General features: G+C 40.9%; 1 protein-coding gene across 4 annotated transcripts in view; it reads right to left on the bottom strand.

Moving 5' to 3' along the window:
- Positions 1–4,958: 4,958 nt before the first annotated feature.
- Positions 4,959–21,295, bottom strand: part of stk11ip (serine/threonine kinase 11 interacting protein) — a 31,878-nt gene continuing 15,541 nt past the window's right edge. For 2 of the 4 annotated variants that reach the window (XM_032557061.1, XM_032557062.1), the window contains exons 20-26: positions 19,729–19,838; positions 19,066–19,163; positions 16,225–16,424; positions 9,460–9,544; positions 8,370–8,452; positions 5,606–5,826; positions 4,959–5,364 (exon numbers count right to left, since the gene is read on the bottom strand). In XM_032557061.1, the coding sequence (XP_032412952.1) occupies positions 5,224–5,364; positions 5,606–5,826; positions 8,370–8,452; positions 9,460–9,544; positions 16,225–16,424; positions 19,066–19,163; positions 19,729–19,838 (938 nt within the window). In that variant the 3' untranslated portion in view covers positions 4,959–5,223. The remainder of the gene's footprint in view (positions 5,365–5,605; positions 5,827–8,369; positions 8,453–9,459; positions 9,545–16,224; positions 16,425–19,065; positions 19,164–19,728; positions 19,839–21,295) is intronic. The other 2 variants (XM_032557063.1, XM_032557064.1) reach the window with 2 other exon arrangements.

Below are 21,295 nucleotides of genomic sequence, written 5' to 3'. Positions count from 1 at the left end.
GGAGGAGCCGATGTTGTGCCCTGGACCGCAGCTTGGCAGCCCCACCGGTCTGACGGAGGACTGCGAGACTGCAGCTTTTACACGCGGCGGCCCCACCGTCCAACAATCTGGTTGATTCTGGCATTCGACAAAAACAACAGATTTCTCACTGTCATGCACGGCGCAGCTGTGGCGCTCCAGACTGAGAAAGAGAACCTGAAATGTTTGGAGGAGGGGGCGAGGAGTCAAACCAGGCCAGATGTCTGCACCGGGCCAAGCTGCCCTGCTTCCTGTCGGCCTATCAATCCTTCTGTGCTCTGATAAGTTCTGAGTGAAACATGAACTTATTCACCTGCGTCTCTTTTGTGTTTGCAGACCTTGGCTTTGGATCAGTAGTACGCTGGGAGCTATGGAAGAAGAAGAAAAAAGGGGGGGGAAATTGTGAGCCAAACAGGCCCACAAATTGGTTGCGGGAGCTTGACAGGGTCGTGTGAGGCTCTGTAAGGGCTTCAAAATTCTTCCTTACACTCCTGCAGAGAGAATATTAGCTGCATCATTAAGGGCAGGACTGACTGATATGAGGTACTTTTGATTTTTGCCCACCCGCGCAGCATACGCGGCCTCTCCTTACAGCAAACACACGCTGCGGTAATGTTTTTGTATCGGCCCAGATTGCTTATTTCCTCCTAGAAACATGAAAGTGAACGACAAAATTCGGAGCATTGCAATCAGTCTGACTCATGGATTTTTCAATGCTGAGTTTTTAGGATCATTAATTCCACCAGAGCCAGCCAAATAAAAAAAATTTTTTTTTTTTTTAAAAACATGCAGCATTTCCTCACTTGCACTTTGTTCCTGAGGCCCGGGAACGGTTATTTAGATAATCAAAAACAATAAAAAAAAAAAAAAAAAAAGCAGAAAACACAAAAGAAACACTTACCACATGGAGAAAGACAGTAAAACTGTGAAATGCATGGCTTAGTGTGGGCATGTGGGAGAAGTAAATGGTGCCAGATCAGAGCCATAAAGCAGAATTAATGATGTACAGTATGCTTCACCATTAACTTGGTTTTATGTGAGCTATTTTTTCTCCTTCAGGTAGGAAAATAACACATTTAGACTGCTGCAATTTCCACTCTTCACACACCTTCTCGACAAAGAAGGAAAAGGATCATTGCTGTGTCCGATGTTTTTCACAAAAGCTTGCACGATTAGGGAGGTGCTATAAATCAACTCAGACCGTTTAGTGATCGCAAGCTGATGTGATGCTTCTTTGAGTCCTCAGTCTACTCCTCAGTTGGTGTGTCGAACAGCGAGACACAAGTACAAAGGCGCAAAGAAGAAATGCTATTTTGTCCAAAAAGAATTTGAAAAAAATCCATCAAAAAGCAAATATCTCACAAACCTGGCAACAAGGGCCCAAAAGAAAATGTTGGCAAAGAGAAACCGAGGAAAATTGGGACAAACTAATCCCTTTAGTATAGTCATATTATGACAAAAAGTTGTACGAGAATAAACATAACATTTTGAGGTTTAGGCCATATTACCATGTGACATTACAAAAATGTTGCACGACAATGTAGGTATGACTATACAAGCATAAAGTCGCAATATTGCAAGATTAATGTATGACAATGAAGTCGCAACATAACAGGAATAAAATAATAATTTGACAATAAAATCATATCACCCAGAAGTTGCAATTTTACGCACAACAACAACGATGTACAAGCATGCAGCCGTAATACTGCGAGAACAATGTCGTACTGACACGAGAAGGAAGTTGTACTAAGTCATAAAATGAGAATAGTCATAATTTGAGAATAAAGTCAAAAATATTACCTGAACAAGGTAGTAATAATAGGAGAATGAAGTAGTAATTTTATGAGAAATTCTATGCGCAGCAATACAAAAGTAAAATGAGGGATGTCCAGCATTTTGTGAAGTTACAATTCAATATCATTTTTTTTCAAACTATCATCAGAAGAAGGACTTTAAAACAATTGTGCGTCTATTTTGAAGACAAAAACCACAAGGACTCACTGAGCTGGTGAACTATTAAAGCCTTTTTCTCACCACAGCGACGTTTTCTCTTAATTTTACAACTTTATTCCTGTAATAAAAAAAAAAGAGAAAAACTATTATTATGGTCCTAATGCTCTGCAATAATTTTAAAAAATCTAGAAAAAAGACCTGAACAGAAAATGTCAAGCAAGGCGAACCAAAGGAATACCACAGAAGAAGAAATAAAAAGGCGGGGCTTCCAATCTTAAAATAACACGGTTAAAACAACGACAGAGTCTTAGAGGTGTATTCAGAACAATACAAGTAACAATATAAATAACCAAAAAAATACATTTTGTGTAATTATAACAAAAGAGCAATACAACCAGGTTACACTAAGACTAGTTAACAATGAACACAGGATAATTTATGCACAAAGGCTTAGCCTTCAAGAAGGAGACGAAGAAGAACATTGAATAAACTATAGGAACTAATTCAAGCTTAAATATTGTACCTGCAGCATAAATGTTAAAATCAAAACATCATAACACAAAAATGTTCCTATTACAATCCAGAGCTCTCAGTAAGCAGCCTGTTGGTTTCCTCCATTTCCATAACATAAACCAATATTACGGAAATAAAGTTGACATTTTAAATGAAAGTGCTGGTGTGAAAGGAAACATTGCGAAACCCGGGAGAATATCCATGGTGCGAAAAGTGTTTTGTGTCTCCTGCACGCGTCCACATCTGCGGGGGAAGAGCGGCGGCCTTCAACTGTGGACGACCTTTAGCCCTGCACGGAGACAGAAATCAACCTTGCTGCAAAACGAGCCGCTTGTTAATTGTGTGCATCAAACCTCCGGGAACATTGAGACCAGGTCGGTCGCGGGTAAGTAACGACCAGTCATTTGTGTGCTGCTGCTCACTGGTTTGTGGAGGGCCGGTGAGAGTGGGGGGCCAGGGGGGCCTCGGCCACGTGGTTGGAACCGAAGGTGATCCTGGTCTTCTGAAACATGTGCGCGGCATATGCTCAGCCTAGGAAATATTTACACCGACAAGACAGGGCAAATATGGCTTTCACACAGCTGAGCCTGGACTGAACTCGGTGAAAAGGAAAAAAAAACAAAAAAAAAACATTTGGTACTAAATGACCAAAGAGAACATCTTTGTTTGTGCTTAGAAACCAGGATCCGTTTCGTGGATCCTTTATTTACTCGTCGTCTCCTCTGTAGGAGATTACCCAAAACTTTTAGGGCCTGGGGATTTTTTTTTTTTGTTTGTTTAGCAGAGGAAAGCAAAAAAAAAAAAAAAAAATCACAAAACCATATTCACTCATACCCATTTGGTGGTGACAACGCGCCTGAAAAAAAGATCCAGGAGTTGAACGACTTGAGCTTTCAGCAATAACCAGGTTTGAATGTCGCCTTCTCAAACAATAATTATTCCTGTTGTTCAACTGGTAGAAAATTTAAGAGGATTTTGAATGCATTCAGTTTTATTAACTTCCTATCCAGACCTAGAAGGCCTAGCGTCACATGCAAACTCGCTACATTCACACAGAAGACAAATGCAATCGAAATCCAATTCATTTTTTGCCTGAAGTCGCCCGTATCAGACATTTTCATTACGATGTTTTCACCCAAAAACAATCCGATTTCTGCCACTTCCACATTTACCAAATAAAATACGCATCAGTTTCCTTTCACAGCAGTCATGTCGCTTTTGTCCCGAGTTTTACATCATTGACGTGCGATATGCGCTATAATTCTGATAATTGTGAAGAAAGTACGTCACTGAAGCGCAGTCTCACCACTTCTGGTTCAGACTACACACCCAAAGGGTCCAGTCAGTGTTCCGCAAAGTACCACTGCTGTTAGCTGCACTTTCATTTTTCCTAAACTTCCTTCGCCTTATGATCACATGGCGACACTGTCAAACTTTTAAAATCGATCCATAGACGACGGCATCTATTATCACTTGTTCTTCACCTCTGGGGTCACTCAGGGGTCATAAATCGTTCACATCGAGACCTGCCGTCTTAGCAACGTAGTCTTCCTACCCCCAATTTGTCCCAAACCTTGGCGGAAACGCAACAACTGAAGGCTGAATCAAATATGAGGAAAATGGCTAAACAAAAGTCCTTGTCTGCGTCTCTCTTCAATGTTTTAGTATCATCAACCAGGCAAAAGTAGCTCCACCTTTACAAGTTGCATCAGGCGAAGACAAGGATTCCAGTTTGGAATTTGGCTTCCTTAATATTTTGAGACGCCGCAGCAAGCAGGAGCAGGCATGCAAATAACGAAGAGTAAACCTATTAGAATGTAAAACGTGTGATGATTTATCTGCGGTTGAAGGAGGATAAAAGGAACTTAATTTTGGAGAAATTTTGGCTTCGGGTATCTTTTTTTTTTCTTCCTTTTTTCCAATCTCGCCATCATCAGCAGGATCCATCAATGAATAAAACGCGTCCGTTTTGTAAATTTGCAACAGGAACTCGGCAGAATTGTTCAAGGCCACGCGACGACAGAAACAAAGACGACTTTTTCTTCTTTTTTTTTTATATCCAAGTAAACACATTGATGATACATTTATACAAAAATAAAAGTGGGCATTCTGCATCGACAACATAAATTAAGTTAGATTCTTCCTGACGATCTATTTTATATAAACTCTTAATTCACACCTGTGGATTACATTTTAAACAGTACACAAGAACATTTATGCTTAGACCAACTATAAGACCCCAACTGGGGTCAAAGGTTTCCCTTGATGAGAGCCTCAGCCGTTCCTCGTGTTGAGCGCGTGACGGCTGGGCACATTTAAAGCCTTGCTGCCATTCCCCCCAGTCGGAGGAAACCTGCCCTACATTGGCGAAGCGCTTCCAGGCGATCCAGAAAACACGACGTGCATTTAGGTGCATCGCCGAACGAGGACGTCTCATCTTCACAAAGAAACAAGGCACACTTCATTTCAGCTGTAGAAAAATCCACTGGGGATGTTGTTTGTTTGTTTGTTTTTTCCTGGAGGAAAAAGGATGCAAGCAGAGCTTTTTTTTTTTTACAGGCTTGTGTACCACATGAATGAGTGCAATCGTTTCCCAGCTCTTGGCTTGAAGCAACAAGCATAAAGGGAGCAAAAACTTGAGTGCAGAGAAAACAAAAGATGCAGACTCGCTCGATAACCCGGCACAGGACTAAAGCCTAAAACTCCGGCTTTTGTCGTTTTGTTTGCTTGGACCCATTACGACGGCTCGTCTCGCAGACTGGTGTGCAGCTTGACTCCGAACATGGCCTCCCACTGCGCCCTGACCCAGGACAGCAGACCCTGGAGGAGCTCGGCGCTCTCCGTGCGCACGCACCACGTCTTCTCCTGTTTCACGGTCTGCAGAAAAACACGTGAGAACACAACACAGACTTTTGAGCTTTCAGAACATCCAGAACTCAAGAAAATTACCAACCGAATCGGAAAGATGACCCAAAAAAAAAAAAAAAAAGAGAGAAAGAATAGAGAGTTAAAGCGAGGATGCTCCTGCGACCTCGGCCGACCTTGCTCTTCATCGTTTCTCTCCGCTGAAGCGGAAGAGTCCGAGCGGCCGGCCGTCGTCTTCTCAGGACGGACTAACCTCGTCGTAAAGCTCGAAGTCCATCCTGAGCGGGTCCGAGGCCCACAGCAGAACCGAGCTCACGCAGCTGATCGGAAGCGTTTCCAGGACGGCGATGCTCCCGCTGCGCGCCCGGCTGTCCTCGGGCGCCACCGAGACGCTTTTCCTCCATTGGTGATCTTCGTCCAGCAGGTAGAGGGTTTCTCTGGTGGCCAGCACAGTCTGAGGCAGCCACAGCTCCCCTACGGAAAACAGTTTTAAACAGAGTAGGAGTGACGCTTTAATGTAATTGTACATTTATGGTGGTACCCAGCATGCTACTATGGGAATGTTTGGTTTTTTTTGTCAAGTCTGAATAGCGTTAAGCAAAGATTTTCCATTCCTGTACCTTTTGTTCAGTTGTTTTAACTGATTATTAAAAATAGATAAAAAAAAAGACTTATTTTACCATCAGTCTTCATGTGAAATAGAAAAAAATGTGCTTACAGAATTTTGCACTAGATGCTACAAAACATATCAAGGTCAAATAAGGTTGTGAAGCGATTTCTATTTTTAGATTTTTGACGTCTGAATAAAGTCAAGAATACAAAAAAAATAGACATATTCTATTACCTAAAAATTAACTAAAGAATTCTTTTTTTATTTTCTGAATATCAATTAAACAACTGAACAAAAGTTCACAGACCTTCCAGATTCAATATTTCATCGGTACGTCACGAAGCATTCATGTAGTCAGGTTTTATTACGTTTTAAATCCAGCAGAAAGTTAAAAGGCTTTCAAACAGATATTCCAAACAATCAGATTTTTATTCAACCTTAAAGTGCATTAAAGTCCATGGATGAACTTACAGATCTATGTTAGTGTGAGATTTAGCATTTGCTGCATTTAAAAGAGAAAGGAAATTAGATTTTTCAGTATTTGAGCTGGAGGAAAGGGAAAATTGCGAATCTTTATAGCTAATAAATAATGTGTAAAATTGACTATTGAGGGTTTCTTTCTAATCAAAATGGCCAAATACCAATGGAAAAATATGAGAATTTACAATTTTCAATTCTAATAAATTGTGTTTTACTCTTAAGTAGGAATTAGAGCATCTAACTGTGCATATTTATTAAAGTAAATATGTAAATCTATAATTTTTTTCCTTCGGTTTGAGTTATTAATCTTACTGTAAAACCCAACTACCCTTCTGCTTGCTGTCATATTTTGAGCGTCAAGACGCAAAAGAAATTGTAAGTTTGAATACCTGAACCTCTTAGAAGTAACAGTTACGGGTCAAATGACGTTAAGAGCTTCCTCTCGTAGCTTTAGCGTTGCATGTCAGAGCTGGGAAGAGGTGGGGGTAAGAGGCAGGTCGGGATGTGTTCAGGAGCCAGCTGAAATTCCTTGGACAGGCAGAGTGCGCCGGGCTGCCGTGCACCCTGCAGCCCCGACACATTTGGTCCCTAACCACATGCATGCAAATACAGTCATCTGTCAAGCCGCTGAGTCTAAACAGTATATTTCTGCCTCATTTATTGGCAAAGGTCAGCGGGGCTCGCTGACAGGCGGCTCACGTCAGCGGCTGGCCACAAATCACCTCCTGTTTTCCATATTTTTTGGCTCCGTCTGCAATAAGTTGGAGGGAAATAAAATAATGTACCCTTTCTTTGTTCGTGAGCCTCTTTATTGAGTCAATTTCAGGATTACGAAGGATCACCGCAGCGTCCATCCAGCTGGTCTTTTTTCCTCCGTGTTCCTTTGGGTTCCCACACATTTTTCATGACAACGTTCCACACGTTTCCACTCCCAGGTTTCCAGAGTTCTAATGAGTTTTGAGGCCGAGTTCAAAACGTGAAATAGAAAAGTTCACTCTGAGTTTATGGTAGGGATTTCTGCAGTGGGCAGGATTCAAATATGGAACCTGGGAAAACTGGAGACTGGAAGGAGGGAGAGAAGGAATGATGGAGGGATGAGAGGGGTGTGTTGGTGGGCAGCTGGATGGTTGGATGGATCCATCACACCCACACATTATCCATCCAACCATCCAACAAAACCATTCATCTATTATTCTACCAACCAACCATCCATTCATCCATCCTCCATCCAACAAATCTTCCATCCATTCCAACCAACCATCCATCCATCCTGCATCTAACAAATCTTCCATCCATTCATTCATCCTGCGACCGACCGACCGACCCACCGACCGACCCACCCAACCCAACCTTTTCAGTTTTTATACTTTATGTCATTTGAAGTTCTGTGAAGTTCTAGTACTATTTAAATGGATGCTAAATATAAAAGTATTAAAAAACACACAAGCTTTCACATGTCGTCATGGTTTGTGACTTCACTGTAAGCCTGTACATTAAATTTTGCCTCCATTGGAGGAAATCAGCAATAAATGTCACAGTTTTATGTCATATAATTGTTGCAACGTGGAAAAAGAACAGTTCAAATAAATCACTAAGAGCCCAAAATGCATATATGTATGCCTGTGATGGTTGAGGGTAAACCTACTGGCCAGAACTGTGCACTCGTCTGCAGTTAATTCAACGGGGTTTACCCAGAGGCAAACCTTGCATGTCGATGCACTTGACGTGCGTCCTGAAATCTCGCTGTTCCCATAACAAACCAACATCTTGCAAATGGGCCTCAGAAACAGAAAAAGTAAAAAAAAAAAAAAGCCACTGATGAAAGCAGATTTCTCTGAGTGATAACAGAGGAGATATCTGGCAGAGCCAGAGCGCTTTGTCTGAAGATCGTTAAAGGTTTGAGGGGGAAGGAGGGGAGAGAAGTCACCTCGGCGGACAAAAGCCAGGATGTAGAAGAACTGCAGCTGTCCGTCCTCCACATCTGCCTGGATGTCTTCGCACACAAGCGGCCTGACAGATCAAAAGAAGTGCATCATAAATATTCAGACACATCCCACAGATTCCTGTTCTAAGATGAGGAGCTGGCAGGTGCTGCTACGTCAGAAAGATGTCGGCACCAAAGCGGTGCGGCACGAATTCCGCATTAACTGCAGAACAGAGGGGATAATTGACATAATAACGGCTGACGGGACGTGTGTTGCGCAAACACTGGGAAGTGTGTTTTCAGACTGTGCTTTGCTGCCCGGGTACACATGAAGGAGCCGCTTGGGTTGGGCTTATTTTTTATTTTTGTTTTTTCGCCTTTTGACGATTGAGCCGAGGAGCTAAAACCAGATGAGACGCTGAAAAAATGTCCGGCATCCGTTGTGTGTTTGTACGCAGACGCTCCAACGGGCTCCTCGGGACGCGGGGCTGGAATTCATCTGTCAGAAACTCTAGAGAGGTCAGGGGGGTGTTCAAATCAAATGAAATACCTTTCCGTCAAGCCTGCTTTGTGAGTATACGCAATCTGTCAGCAGGAATAAAACCTTCGATTGTCACGAGATGTTGAACTTTTCTTCCCTGAAATCATACTTTTATGATTAAAAATCCTTTCCCCCCATCTCGGAAAAACAGGAACGGCAAAAAAAAGCTACAGAGGGAAAAAACAAACCCACAATTAAAAGGTGTAAAAAAAATTATTGGTGGCGATTACAAACTACTCAGAGGGGGGGGGGGGGGGGGGGGGGGGGAAGCAAATGCTGCACAATTTGCTAGGGGAGGCACATGTTACCAATTAAGATGTGGTTTACCAGCTAATTTAGTGAGCCTGTTTTACCAAACGAAGTCTGAGAAAAGCTGATTGTAATCAAGTAAAGATGTGTCAGAAATGCGCAGCTTTGGAACTTCTCCCCTTAACCTTCATGGCTTGACCGCATACAAATGTGCGCAACACTGTTCACACCACATCTTTCAGCGTTGACACAAATAAGAGTCGAGAGACGGCGGCGGGGCAGGCGGCGCTGGCAAACGCATACCAGAGGTGGTGCTGGGCGGACAGCCTGGTGGTGGAGATGGACTGCAGCCTGCTCTCAGATTTGTGGGCCATCTCACGGACCATTCCTGGAGGAAAGAACGAGAGAAAGTTGTTATGGTCCTGAAAAAAATCCAGACTTTTCTTCAGACCTTAACTATTTTAACCAGTTCATGGAACGTTGAAGACGTTCCTCCTGGTCCTGTCTTGGGACGTCTTCTTGTCCCATTGAAGAAAAGCATCAGGACAGTGACTTGGCTTATGGAAAACCACGAGCCAGACTTCATATTTCACTTGTTGCGACAACGGGTTTCTTCAGAGGACAGATTTATGGAGTGTTAGACTACTGGTGTCTTGACAGGACCAGTAGCTGTCAAGAAGTTCTCTGTCCAGACTAGCCGCCATTTCCTGTTGGACTATGGGAAGATATGGGAGTACCCAGAGAGAACGACAACATGCAAGTCCACGTAAGGGTTAGAGTTAGAACCTTGGTCTGACCCCACACCAAGATTCATATTCAGGACTTTCTCCCACAGAGCAACTTATGAACTTGTATCTGCAACACCTCCTGTTTAGATACACTTAAATTAATCTTAATTTAAGTGCCAATGCCTACACAGACCACCCATTCATCCCAACCAACCAACCTTCTCTATTAATCATAATTATGTTTTTTAGGCTGTCTATTCCTTTACTATTTGCATATTGTGCTTCAAGAACAACACGGCTTTGGTTCTGAGGATTTGACGTTTTGAGAAAAACAAAGCGACAGTCATACACTCGAACATACAGTACGTCTCGTTATCGTGACATAACAAAGTTCTGTCTCAGAGATGTGCAGACATGTATATTTGCATTTCTGTGACATCGTTTTCTGTCCAGAATTCCAAAGAAATCCCAGATTTTCCTTTCCAACTCATTCGGCTGCCTGAACTCAGATGTCCGGATTTGGTAGCCTTCTGAAGCCAATCGGGTTTGTTGTTGTGCGATCAGCCACTATCTGGATATCATTTCATTTTCCATCCTCTGTAATGAACTGCAGCCCTAAATCAAACTTACATTCTTTTCTAAATATTGTGGAAAAGCGGAGTGTGTGCTTTTGTGTCTTCAATGGAGCATTCATCACTCAACCAAATATTCCAAAACAATTCCAAAACCAAAGAATGGAAGGCCTGAAGTATGAGATCTCCGAGGACGCATCTAGAAACCAAAAGATTTATTAAATAACCACAGGACATTTAAAGAAAATGCCCCACATTCCTTTTGGAAAACATCTAAAGGTTCATGGATTTGCCAGAAAAGTGAGCAGCTCAAACAAGAGATGTCACACACACCCGTCTACTAACTTTCACGAGACATTCGGGTTAAGGTGAGACATTTCAGCGCTGTTTACATTCACCAACCCGGCAAAAGGGAACAAGCCAAGAAAACGAAACCAGAGTGTGAAAGCAGATCAAGGAACATCATACCCCATCATTCAGGGGGCGGGGGGAGCCGGCAGACAGAAGCGGCACTCCCGACTGACAGACCTTCTGCTATTGTAACTCCAACAAGAAAGCCAACTCCAGTTGCAGGTGTAGGGTTTCAGCTCCATTGAGTCCGTGGGTGGGGAAAAAAATGCGGCGGTGAATAGGATCCGCTGGGTGACGCCGAGCAGGCGTCAAATGTTGGTGTGAGATTAAGGGTGACAACAATACAGGGTGGAGGAGATATCAATGGACATGAAGGAGGAGCGACGGGGAGTGGGACGGTGGCAAAGTTTGGTCTGCTTTAATCTTCTGACGACGATCTGAAGGAAAGAATCATTTTTGTAGTAGAAAAGGACATTTAAAAAAAAAATATATATATATATATGTTTGTATACTCATAATGTGGTTAAGAAAGGCAGAGTTCATTCCCAGGACATTGACTCTTTTATTGGCTTGGATCTTTAAATTAAGGCTACAAGTGATTCTGGTAATGCTTGGTTTACCAAAAGGAAGGAACATGCAAACAAGTGTTTGAGTAATAATGAACATGTGTGAACTGTTTCAAAAATTGTTCTCAGTGTAAGCATCTCAAGCTAGAAACAGCTGTTTTTTATTTAAAAAAAAAAGTTAACATGTAGTTTTAAAAAAAGGCCAAAGACTGAACCAAATGAATAAAATCCTAATGAAGTTTTGATCTTTTTTTTTTTAACTGAACAGTACACTACAGCATTTGTACTGTGAAATACGGATAACAGTACAATAAATGTTACTGCACTAGAAGAGAACCAATAGGACTGTACTGTCATTTGTTCTGTGCTGCAACAAATGCAGAAAGAAGAACCACCAGAATTGTGGTTTTAAAGTCCAGGAAGGAGATTAGATATACAAGTCATAAGAATATTCATCAGAATGTCAAAGATGGGAATTATTCATACATTCAAATAAATATGCTTTCCTTGCTGAATAAGCTATTTTGGGTTTCTGCAAAATGCTATTTTAGTTAAGGCTTTCCTTATGAAGGCACCTATTCGAATTCCAAATAGGGGCCTTTCTTCAAAATATGTTTCTATTTTTTAATATTACTGTTTCATATTGTAAAACAGTAATATAATACTGTTTTGTCAAACCATAACATTTTGTATAGTATTTAATTATGTCATGTGTACCATACAGTATCACTTTGCATCATATTGTTTGGAATAATATTGTATAACATTGCAACATACTGTACTATACAACATTATACTAAACAGTATATTGATCATGCTGTCATAATGTATCATACAACATGATACTGTATTATACTGTACAACACATATCAACTTTATTATACTGAAAAGTATTGTAGTATACATATACTGAATCACAGAATCGTGTTACTTTTGTATATTAGTATAATTTATCTTACTGTATTGTATTGTACCACAATAATATGTTGCATAATTATGTTGTGTAATACTATATCATACTGTACTATTATATCATATTATATTTTAGCAAAATGTAGCATAGATGCTATATGTTCTATTTTGTATCACATATTTACCTGTGTTTTTGTGGTCTATTATAGTGTATAGTGTATGTACTCTTACATTTTTATGATTGTAAAAATGAAAAAAAGGACAGAAGAAAGGAGAGCTGATGCAAACGAGGCAGCTGAAAATGTAAATTCAATATTTGGAAGCGTAGCAAACAGGGACTTCACTTCCTCCACAGCCTTTGCTAAAACTAAGGCGACTACAATTCTAAAACAGTGCAGAAAATCAACGTCACCATTCACAACTTCTCTTTCTGTTCAGTGATTGGCCAGGTCAAAATTAATGGGAGACAATCCGAGTCAATGGGAGAAAGACCAGACTGTGCTGGAAGAGATAACTTTTTTTCAAGAGGCATCTCACAGGGAAGGCAGTGGACAGGCTAAATATAATCATTTGTGGGGTTTTTTAAAAAAAAAATAGAAACCAACCAGAAAAGGTCACTGAGGCTGATTACTCTCAGTCCCCTACCTCACGACATTATCTGGTAGCTGGTTTTACAGACGCAGTAATAAATCTGTCATCTAAGAATGAACCTCCCCCCAAAAAACTCATCTAGTAAGATGTTTAACCCTACATCAAAGACTAGGACAGTGATTCCCAAAGATTGTTTTCTGGGCCACTGGACTAGGACATGCAGCTAAAGAGTGCGTAGAAAGTATTCCAGGTTCAGTAATTAGTTCTCTGACATGTATGAGTGGTTAATAACTCCAGCGACACTTTAGTTATAAACGAACCCCCTGTGATGGGCCCTAGAAACAGATGCTCCATAGTAAGTTTTCACCCTGAACCAGCTATGGTAGCTTGGTAGGTTAGCTAAATAAAAAAAATAAAACACAAACTATATCAATAAAGCAAAGTTTTTTACCAAAACAATTCCAACTTGAAGAGTCTCCCACACTGCTGACATGACGCAGCGAGACATGATGGACTGACGAGAAGATTAAATAACATGTTCACGCAGACAGTTAGCGAGGTGCCATCCAAGACTGGGATCACGCATAAGCAAAGGCGACAGGCGGACAAAGTGTTTAGAAGCAAGCTGGCAACAACTGGAGTCTGGATGGGAGTCTGGCGAGCGTCACGCTGCAGACTCCCTCGCTGCCTCCAGCATCAACACCAACACCCCTGATGGGTTTTCACACGAAAGCAAACACCACATCGCCACTCTGTACGTCAGCTGGCCTCCGAAAGCCCGTTGCTGATGGGACGAATCCATCAAATCTGGGAAGACAAACTCGACTGAAAAGCAATAAACTGTCCCAAATGAGAGAAAAATAAACGGTAATGAGCCGCTCTCTGGGCAGCAGCTCCCATGTGCCACGTGTTATCGCTCAGGTTTCAGCTGAAGCTGCGTCAGAGCTGCCAGCTCCAGAAAGACGGCCTGGTTGCGACCACATCCTTTCCGTCCTCTCTAGCCAGCGAGTCCACCGTCATTCCAGTTGTGGTTTCAAACTTTTGCCCGCTGATTTAGGCGACGGGACAGGGGGCTTGTTTTGGTTAAGCGTTGCTGTGCTTCCTCTGGCGAAATCTTTCACCAGCTGTATTTCGGGTCCGTTTGGCTGACAGAACAGAGAGTCGTCGCCGTAACGACAACTCGGCTATCTCAGAAACCAACATATAGCTGACGCTTGAACCGGAAACATCTGATTTTTTTTGTCAATCTCTTAGGGATTTTTTTTTTTTTTTAAACCAAGAATTCAACAAGAGCCTCTGCGGTCTTGTTGAAGGCAATCTGGAAGCATTTTCAGCCACAATGAAATACAAGAAACTAAATGAGCTGTTTATGGATTTAGACTCTCACAGCAGAGAGGGAGCTTACACAAAGAGGGAGGGGAAGAAAAGAAAAGTTAGTTTTGTTGGAAGTGGGAAGCAAAACTGGATAGGCTTGCAGACTTAATGTTACCTTCATTTAGGCCACGCTCTACCTTCTCAGTGACACTCATCACGTTCAGCCTGATAGTAATCAGCCTCAGTGACAGAGACTTCTGGTCTCTGCTGGGGCAGAGAGGCAGCATATTAAAAAGTTTTCAAACAGACAGACAGACAGACAGACCCCTGCACAGAAAACAATGTTTTAAAGGCCAGAAACTGATAGCATCAGCTGGTTTTAAAAAGCTACAGTCGGTGCTATTTCGGAGTTATAGGCTGATATAGAATCGAGCGAAAAATACAAACAATATTAATGTGAGCGGTGGGAGCCGCAAACTGAAAAGTTGCACTTATCCAAAAGTACTAATCATAAACATTAGTTGTGCAAACACTAAACCGCGATACCAACACGGTATTTAGTAGAAGGTAATGCTAAAGTGGAAAATACAACCATGTCGATGCCCACCATGTGTCAGTGATTCATCGTGGCTACAATATAGTATATTGCCTTCAACAGGGTCAAGTTTGTTATTGCGCTTCAGGAAGTGATCCTTTAGAGAAAACTGAACTGCTGTGTAAATCGTCTTCACTCATTTCAAAATAAGAGCCGGAACACAAACGACTAACTACTCGAAGAATTCATTAGTTCAAAGCTACAATACAGATGTCGAACTTCATTCAACTAAAAGATTATAAAACAGTCAAGTGCGCTAAACATTTACACAGCTAAAGTGCTAAGTGAAAAATTAGCGCAAAATAACAGATTAGCTGATTAGGAGAAGTATGTCCAACATTGATTAATAATAGAAATGAACAATAAAAATTAAGACGTTTTACAATGTTCCTCTAACTATTTAATTTCTGGGGAGGAATATATTTCAACACCCTCATATTTATCAATACTTAAAACGGCTTAAAGAGCCTAATAAAGTGACTGTTTGATGTTTACCTGGAATTCAATCATTTTTCAGGGTATTTATATAAAAAGATTAACATTCAGTTTTTTGAACAGTGTTTCATTAAAAATGTTTAATTTAAATACATTTTTCATCTGGATGTAAAATAAGGTTGCCAAAAAATGTTGATTTTTAAAAATTTAATTAACTGGTTTTCTCCATTTTTTGCATCTTTGGTATATTAAGTTTCAGAGTAATGTAATCATAATTATTAAAGAGTTGTTTTTTTTTGTCCCCCAAATGCATTTTACATTTTTTAGAAAGAATGTGTAAAATATATTTTGCAACGTTTTGTACTCTATACAGCAACTTATCAAGGAAAGCAATCAAGTTGGTAAAAATACTGTATAATATTGCATCAATATTATACAGGACATTATAATTTTCAGGTCATTTTCAGGTTGACCTGAAAGTGACCTCTAACCTGTGCACCTCAACTTAAGTTTACTGACTCCTATTTAACACAAGTTTTACATTTGGTGACAACTTTCTTCTTAGAAATGTTTTCCATTCTTGGACGGAATTTTATTTTATTTTACATTTAAGGTGAAAAAAAGTTCTATAGTGAGCAAAGAACACTTTTGAAAACCACAGTATATTTGTGTTTTCCATGTTTGCTTCGTTCAGAAACAATCAGATGACTTTTCCATACAGTCCAGAGATTTCCTGTTTTGTTCCCAACCTTCACATTAATTTTCCATATTTCCACAGGCATTCCAAGTCCGAGCCCTTCCCCCCTACTGTCTAATAAAACGTTTTCCTCCCTCTCCAGACAATCCAGTCTGGGCAGGATGTGCTCAGTCTGAGTGATGCCACTGCTGCAGTCTGCCGTCGGAGCAGGTTGGGTTCCTGCAGCGGGAACAAGCTGTTCTAACCGCTGACGGCAGCATTCCCTCCTAACCAGAACACAGGTTCTGGAATTAGCGTTTGGTTTTACCTGTTAGGAGGCCAAAGAAACGCTTGCAGCGCACGCTGTCCCTGACGAGGAGAGTATAGGCCACGCCTCCATCTGCAAACTCCATGTGGATGCTCTGGGAGCCCAGGCCCACCTCCAGGTAGCTGAGCTCCATGATTGGGTAGCTGTCCTTCTTCTGCAGCCAATCGGTGAGCGGACCTCTGCTGGGAGGAAACACCGCGCTTCAGAAAGGGCAAGAAACAAACCGAGGAGCCGGTTAAAAAGCCTTATGTAATATCCGACACTTTAAGGTGTGAATTTGTTGTTAAAGAACACGGAAGGCTAATTCTGAGAAAATCCTGAAAAGGCATCAGATCAAGTGTTTAAATCTGAGGGATTCATTTCTTATTGTTATGATGCAGAAGAAAAGAAAAGACAGGAGAGGGAGAGACAGCTTTAAGATCAATGTGTTTTCAAGATGTGGCCCAGAAACCTGGCCAGACTGTGCTGTGTTCATCCTGAATGGAGGGTGGGAAGTAAACTGCAGTGTGGCGCCCCCTTTTGAAAGATTGGTCATTTTTGAATAGATTTTGTCTTTATGAGACAAAATCATCTCTAAACGTGGACCCCTTATTCTCGCAGGGGTTCAGGTTAGCGACAAACTGTGAATATATGAGACCGCCTGTAAAAAAATGTGCTTCTTTTCATTAGGGGTGCACCGATTGCACTTTTGTGGCCGATTGCCAATATTTGGAAAACCCAACTGGCCCATTTTGATTTTGGCCAAAACCTATTTGCTCATTTTCAGACATTTGCAGAAGTAGACAAGATCTGCTTCTCATGTGAGAATCAACCGATCGCCGATTTCTCAATATTAAGGAAGTTGAGCCAATTCATCGATTGGCGAATTTATCGGTGCACCCATAAGTACAACAGTTCAAACAACAAATATACCTTAACATCCATTGAAACACCACACTGAAAAATTGTAGTGCTATTGCAGATCAGTCACAGTTTTCCTTATGCCTGCTCTTGGTGGGTCAGCCAAACAGCGCCAAGGGAAATAAATGATGTTTCTGGACTGGTTTGCAAAAAACAGCCAATAACATGTTGGGTACCATCGTTCCTCAACATTTCAGATTTGCGACCTACAATTATTATTTTTTTTTTCTGATACTGATATGTTCTATCAATAAATCCACAAACAAGTTGGAGTTACGTTCCACAAAAAGTTAGAAATGAAAAACGTGAATTAATAAACTTCAACTTTGCTAATGACTACAAAAAAAAAAAAAGTGTTTTCTCTGCAATTTACAAATCAAATATTTACCCAAATATTAGTGGGCATATCGAAAGTTTGACAACCTTTGCAACAGAGCTGAAAAATATGCGACTTTAATTCGTACCATGGTGGCATTGTTGTGTGTATAACCTGCTTTTTTTTTTTCAACTAAGCAAAAATGTAAATAGTTTTTGCTTTTAGTCAAAGTAAAATGGGAGAATTGTTTAGCTTTTGCCTCAAGAGCCCCTAATGCCTCCAGTACTCTTACTGTTACAGAAATATTCAGTGGAATAATATTTCTCATTATTCCACTGAATGTCTCTTGCAATATCTTAAACTATAAACTGATATTCTAAAGGTCAGAAAGTTCATTTTTGTTGACAGAGACCGTTTTATTTGGTGTATGTTTGCAGTGACTGAAGCTGTGACTACAAGAACTTGGACGGCAAATGGGAGAATTTGCCATCCAAGTGGCAAAAGGGCAGAGCGTGCCTGATTAGCAGATGGTTCTTGTTGTTGTCAAATAGCTTTATTTTGTGAGAAAAGTCTGACAATCAAAGACATAAAAGCAATCTAATGAAAGAACAGCTAGCGGCAAAGGCTTTGGGGCTTTTTGAAAATGTATTTGCATGTTTAGAAAGTATGAATACAGTGGACCCTGCTAATTCATGGTTGAGTTTCGCCTATTTGTGTTTTTGCATAGATCACATTTATGATATTTGAAAGAAAATGAAACACGGGAAGCTGTGTACCTACGCTACTTGAAACGCTACTTGAAATTGGCTGGCATTAGCAAAACAGCCAATCTAGGAGTGCCTCTCAATTTCCTCAACCATGACTGGCTGTACCGTCAAGAGCAGAGGTGAGAAACATTGTAAACGTTAGCTTCTGTGGTAGCACTAAGATGGTTTCTCCTGTGTGTATTGGTGCTTGAACTATTAAAATAGGCAGTTCTAAGCATATTCATGGATTTTAGCTACTGGTGGGTGGTTGTGGTTCCTAACACCCACGAATATGAGGTGTGCCGTTGAAAAGTATGTTTGACCTGATTCACAAAGCTCTGTATTGACCTTTTTTCCAGAGTTCTTTTGCTGAGGATCACTTTTTTTTCCCCAGTTTGTTTGAACATTTTCCATATTTGACATCCTTCCTTTAATCCGGAACAATCTTCAAGTTTTCACATGATGATCCCCTAAATGTCCACCGCATGACGCCACCACCGTGCTTTTCTGTGCGGGTGTTTTCAGTGTTTCTTATGGCTGTTTCTATCTGAAACGCAAATATCCTTCAAAATCTTTGGCATGCATTTGTTGTTTTTTTTTAAAATATGCTTTCGTGCCACCAACAGATTCTTTCGTTTCTGCAATTCTTTTGGTTTGAAGGTATGGTTCATACCAGCGAGAAGTTATTACTAGTTTCTCCTGATTTTTTTTAGGCACAAAGTTTGGAATATTTTGTATAGAACACAAATCTCCAAAACATAGAAATTTGAATCAGCAGAACGAGCATAAAAATTCCCAGTGGGGTGAATATTTTGAATAACAGAGCTCTAGTCATTTCATGTTTTAAGAAGAACAAAGCAGAAACTTTGCTTTACTTACTGCACGTCTGATGTCATTTCCAGAAAGTATAACCGCTGGTTGGAAACAACCAACAGCGAGGGAACCTCCCCCGGTTCTCCATATTTTACAGCCGACATCTGTGGATCCAAAGAAATGAAAGAGGAACATGATGTTATTCGATATTTGAGGGAAAAAAAAGGCAATAAATGACAGCTGTTTTCTTGGGTGAATATTGTTTTTCTAATAGCATCATAATAAGGCTCATTGAGCCATAATTTCAACACTAAACTATTAACATCTGTATTTTCGGATGACACCACTTTCTCAGTGGGGGTGTAAAAAACAATTTCGTCCGTTCCCCCCCCCAAATAACACAAACCGCAATCGCTGTCAGAGGCCATATCTGCTGATTTGTTCCTCGTCGCTTTAAAGAGGCTGTCTGACTGGCAGAACAAACCGCAGCTGAACTTTAGGAAATTGCCACCAGGCTTTATAACCGAACCTTTGAGCTATTTGAGAGATAATTAATAGGACTTTTCAAAGTCAGAGATGCCATATTTCTGCTTCAGATGTCTGGAAGTAGTTTGGTTTCTGTGGCGAGGGTTTAAAAATCTTTGAGACAATGTCTTACGACTCTTCTTTTTCATAAAAACGTCTTTTCAAAGAGGAAACCATCCCCCATCTGTGTGTTCTCCCACAGACCTTGAGAAAAGAGTGAAGCTCCTCTTCCTCTTCAAAGACCTCCACATCCAAGAAAAGCTTCAGCCGATGGTCCACGGACTCGTAGTCCTCGGACAACAGATCCAAGTCATCTGCAGACACGACAGGAGATAAGTAAATATCTGATCATGTTTTATTTTTATTTATTCCCAATAAACACATATTAGACTCATCAGTAGTGGGCACACTTCGGCTAATCAAATCATTTTTCCACTTCGCACCTCTTGGCTTACCCTGAATTAAATTTTCCAGCTACATTTCAGAACATTAATTTACTTTTTTTTTTTTTTTAAGTTTCAGTTGAATGACGTTTTACATCTGTGCCATCTACTGAAGCCCTGTGTGCTTTCTTAAGACTTATTTGTTATCCTATCTTATTTCCAAGCGAACCTATACTGTGGTCAATCAGGCAAAATCAGCAATAGAGTTAGCACTACCCTGAGAGGAATATTTAGGTTTTTATTTTGAAATTCTTTTACAAAACTTAACGCGGTGTCACTGTTGCTCCCCGTGATTAAACTCATAATTACAATCCTCTGTACTGAATAGCTCTCTGATAGCAGACGGTGTCCATAAACAAGTTTACTAAATATTGTACAATAACTGAAAACAGAGATGTAACTTCTATCATGAATATAGATTAGCCAAAAACCCTCCAAATTACAATGAAATACTTCTACTTCTGGTGGGCGACGGAAGTAACACCCTTAATCGTTTCCCCAGTAAGCCTCCCAGGAATAAGGTTGATAGAATGTTCAATTCCAATGGTATCAGTGACATCAGCGGTTATGACGTCACTCTATGATACCACAAAGGAGTCTCTCTCTTGAATGTAGCTCACAGACAGAGTTTTCTCAGACCTGTTCCACAGTTCTATCGCGACAGATCACTCTTCAGAGCAAGTTCGAAATTAATTGAAACAAGCGGGATATCGATTCCAGATATTACACGCCTTTCAGAGAAGCAAGAATTTACCAGAACATCGACATGAAGCAACAACAGATTGTTTGTGAACATGAAGCTTTTCCAGCTGAGCTTTCATGGGTCGACATGATGGACCTCAACATCCAAGTCGACTTCGACGAAGTCATTTCTTTTGAAGATGACAGCGACAGCCCCATTAAGCCGGAAGATGAATCAGCAGAGATTCAGGGGGAATCAGGTCCTTCTGGCAACTTTGAGAGTCCAACATCATTGGAAGTCAAGCAGGAAACAACTCCCTCTGCTGGCTTCGAGATCACCCCCTCAGTGGAAGTCGTGGAAGAAACAAGCCAACACGTCATCGATCTCGCAAACCAGGTAGACGATCTTAAAAAAGAGTTGCAGAGTAAGATTTTTGATCTCCATGAGGAAAGAGACCGAAGGATTGCATATCAGGCTGAAGTCAAATCACATCAGGAGGAGATTCAAAAACTGCAAAATATGGTAGTAAAAGAACATCACCTGCGAGTCCAACGTGAACATGAAAGAAACGTGCCAGAGATTAAAGATGTGTCAAAGGTTTCTTGCTCTTCCAAAGTTACAGCCGACAAGAGCATCCTTCAACAGC

This window comes from Xiphophorus hellerii, chromosome 24 (genome assembly GCF_003331165.1).
Source record: "Xiphophorus hellerii strain 12219 chromosome 24, Xiphophorus_hellerii-4.1, whole genome shotgun sequence".
Lineage (NCBI taxonomy): Eukaryota > Metazoa > Chordata > Actinopteri > Cyprinodontiformes > Poeciliidae > Xiphophorus > Xiphophorus hellerii.
This window is presented reverse-complemented; position numbering and strand designations above follow the sequence as displayed.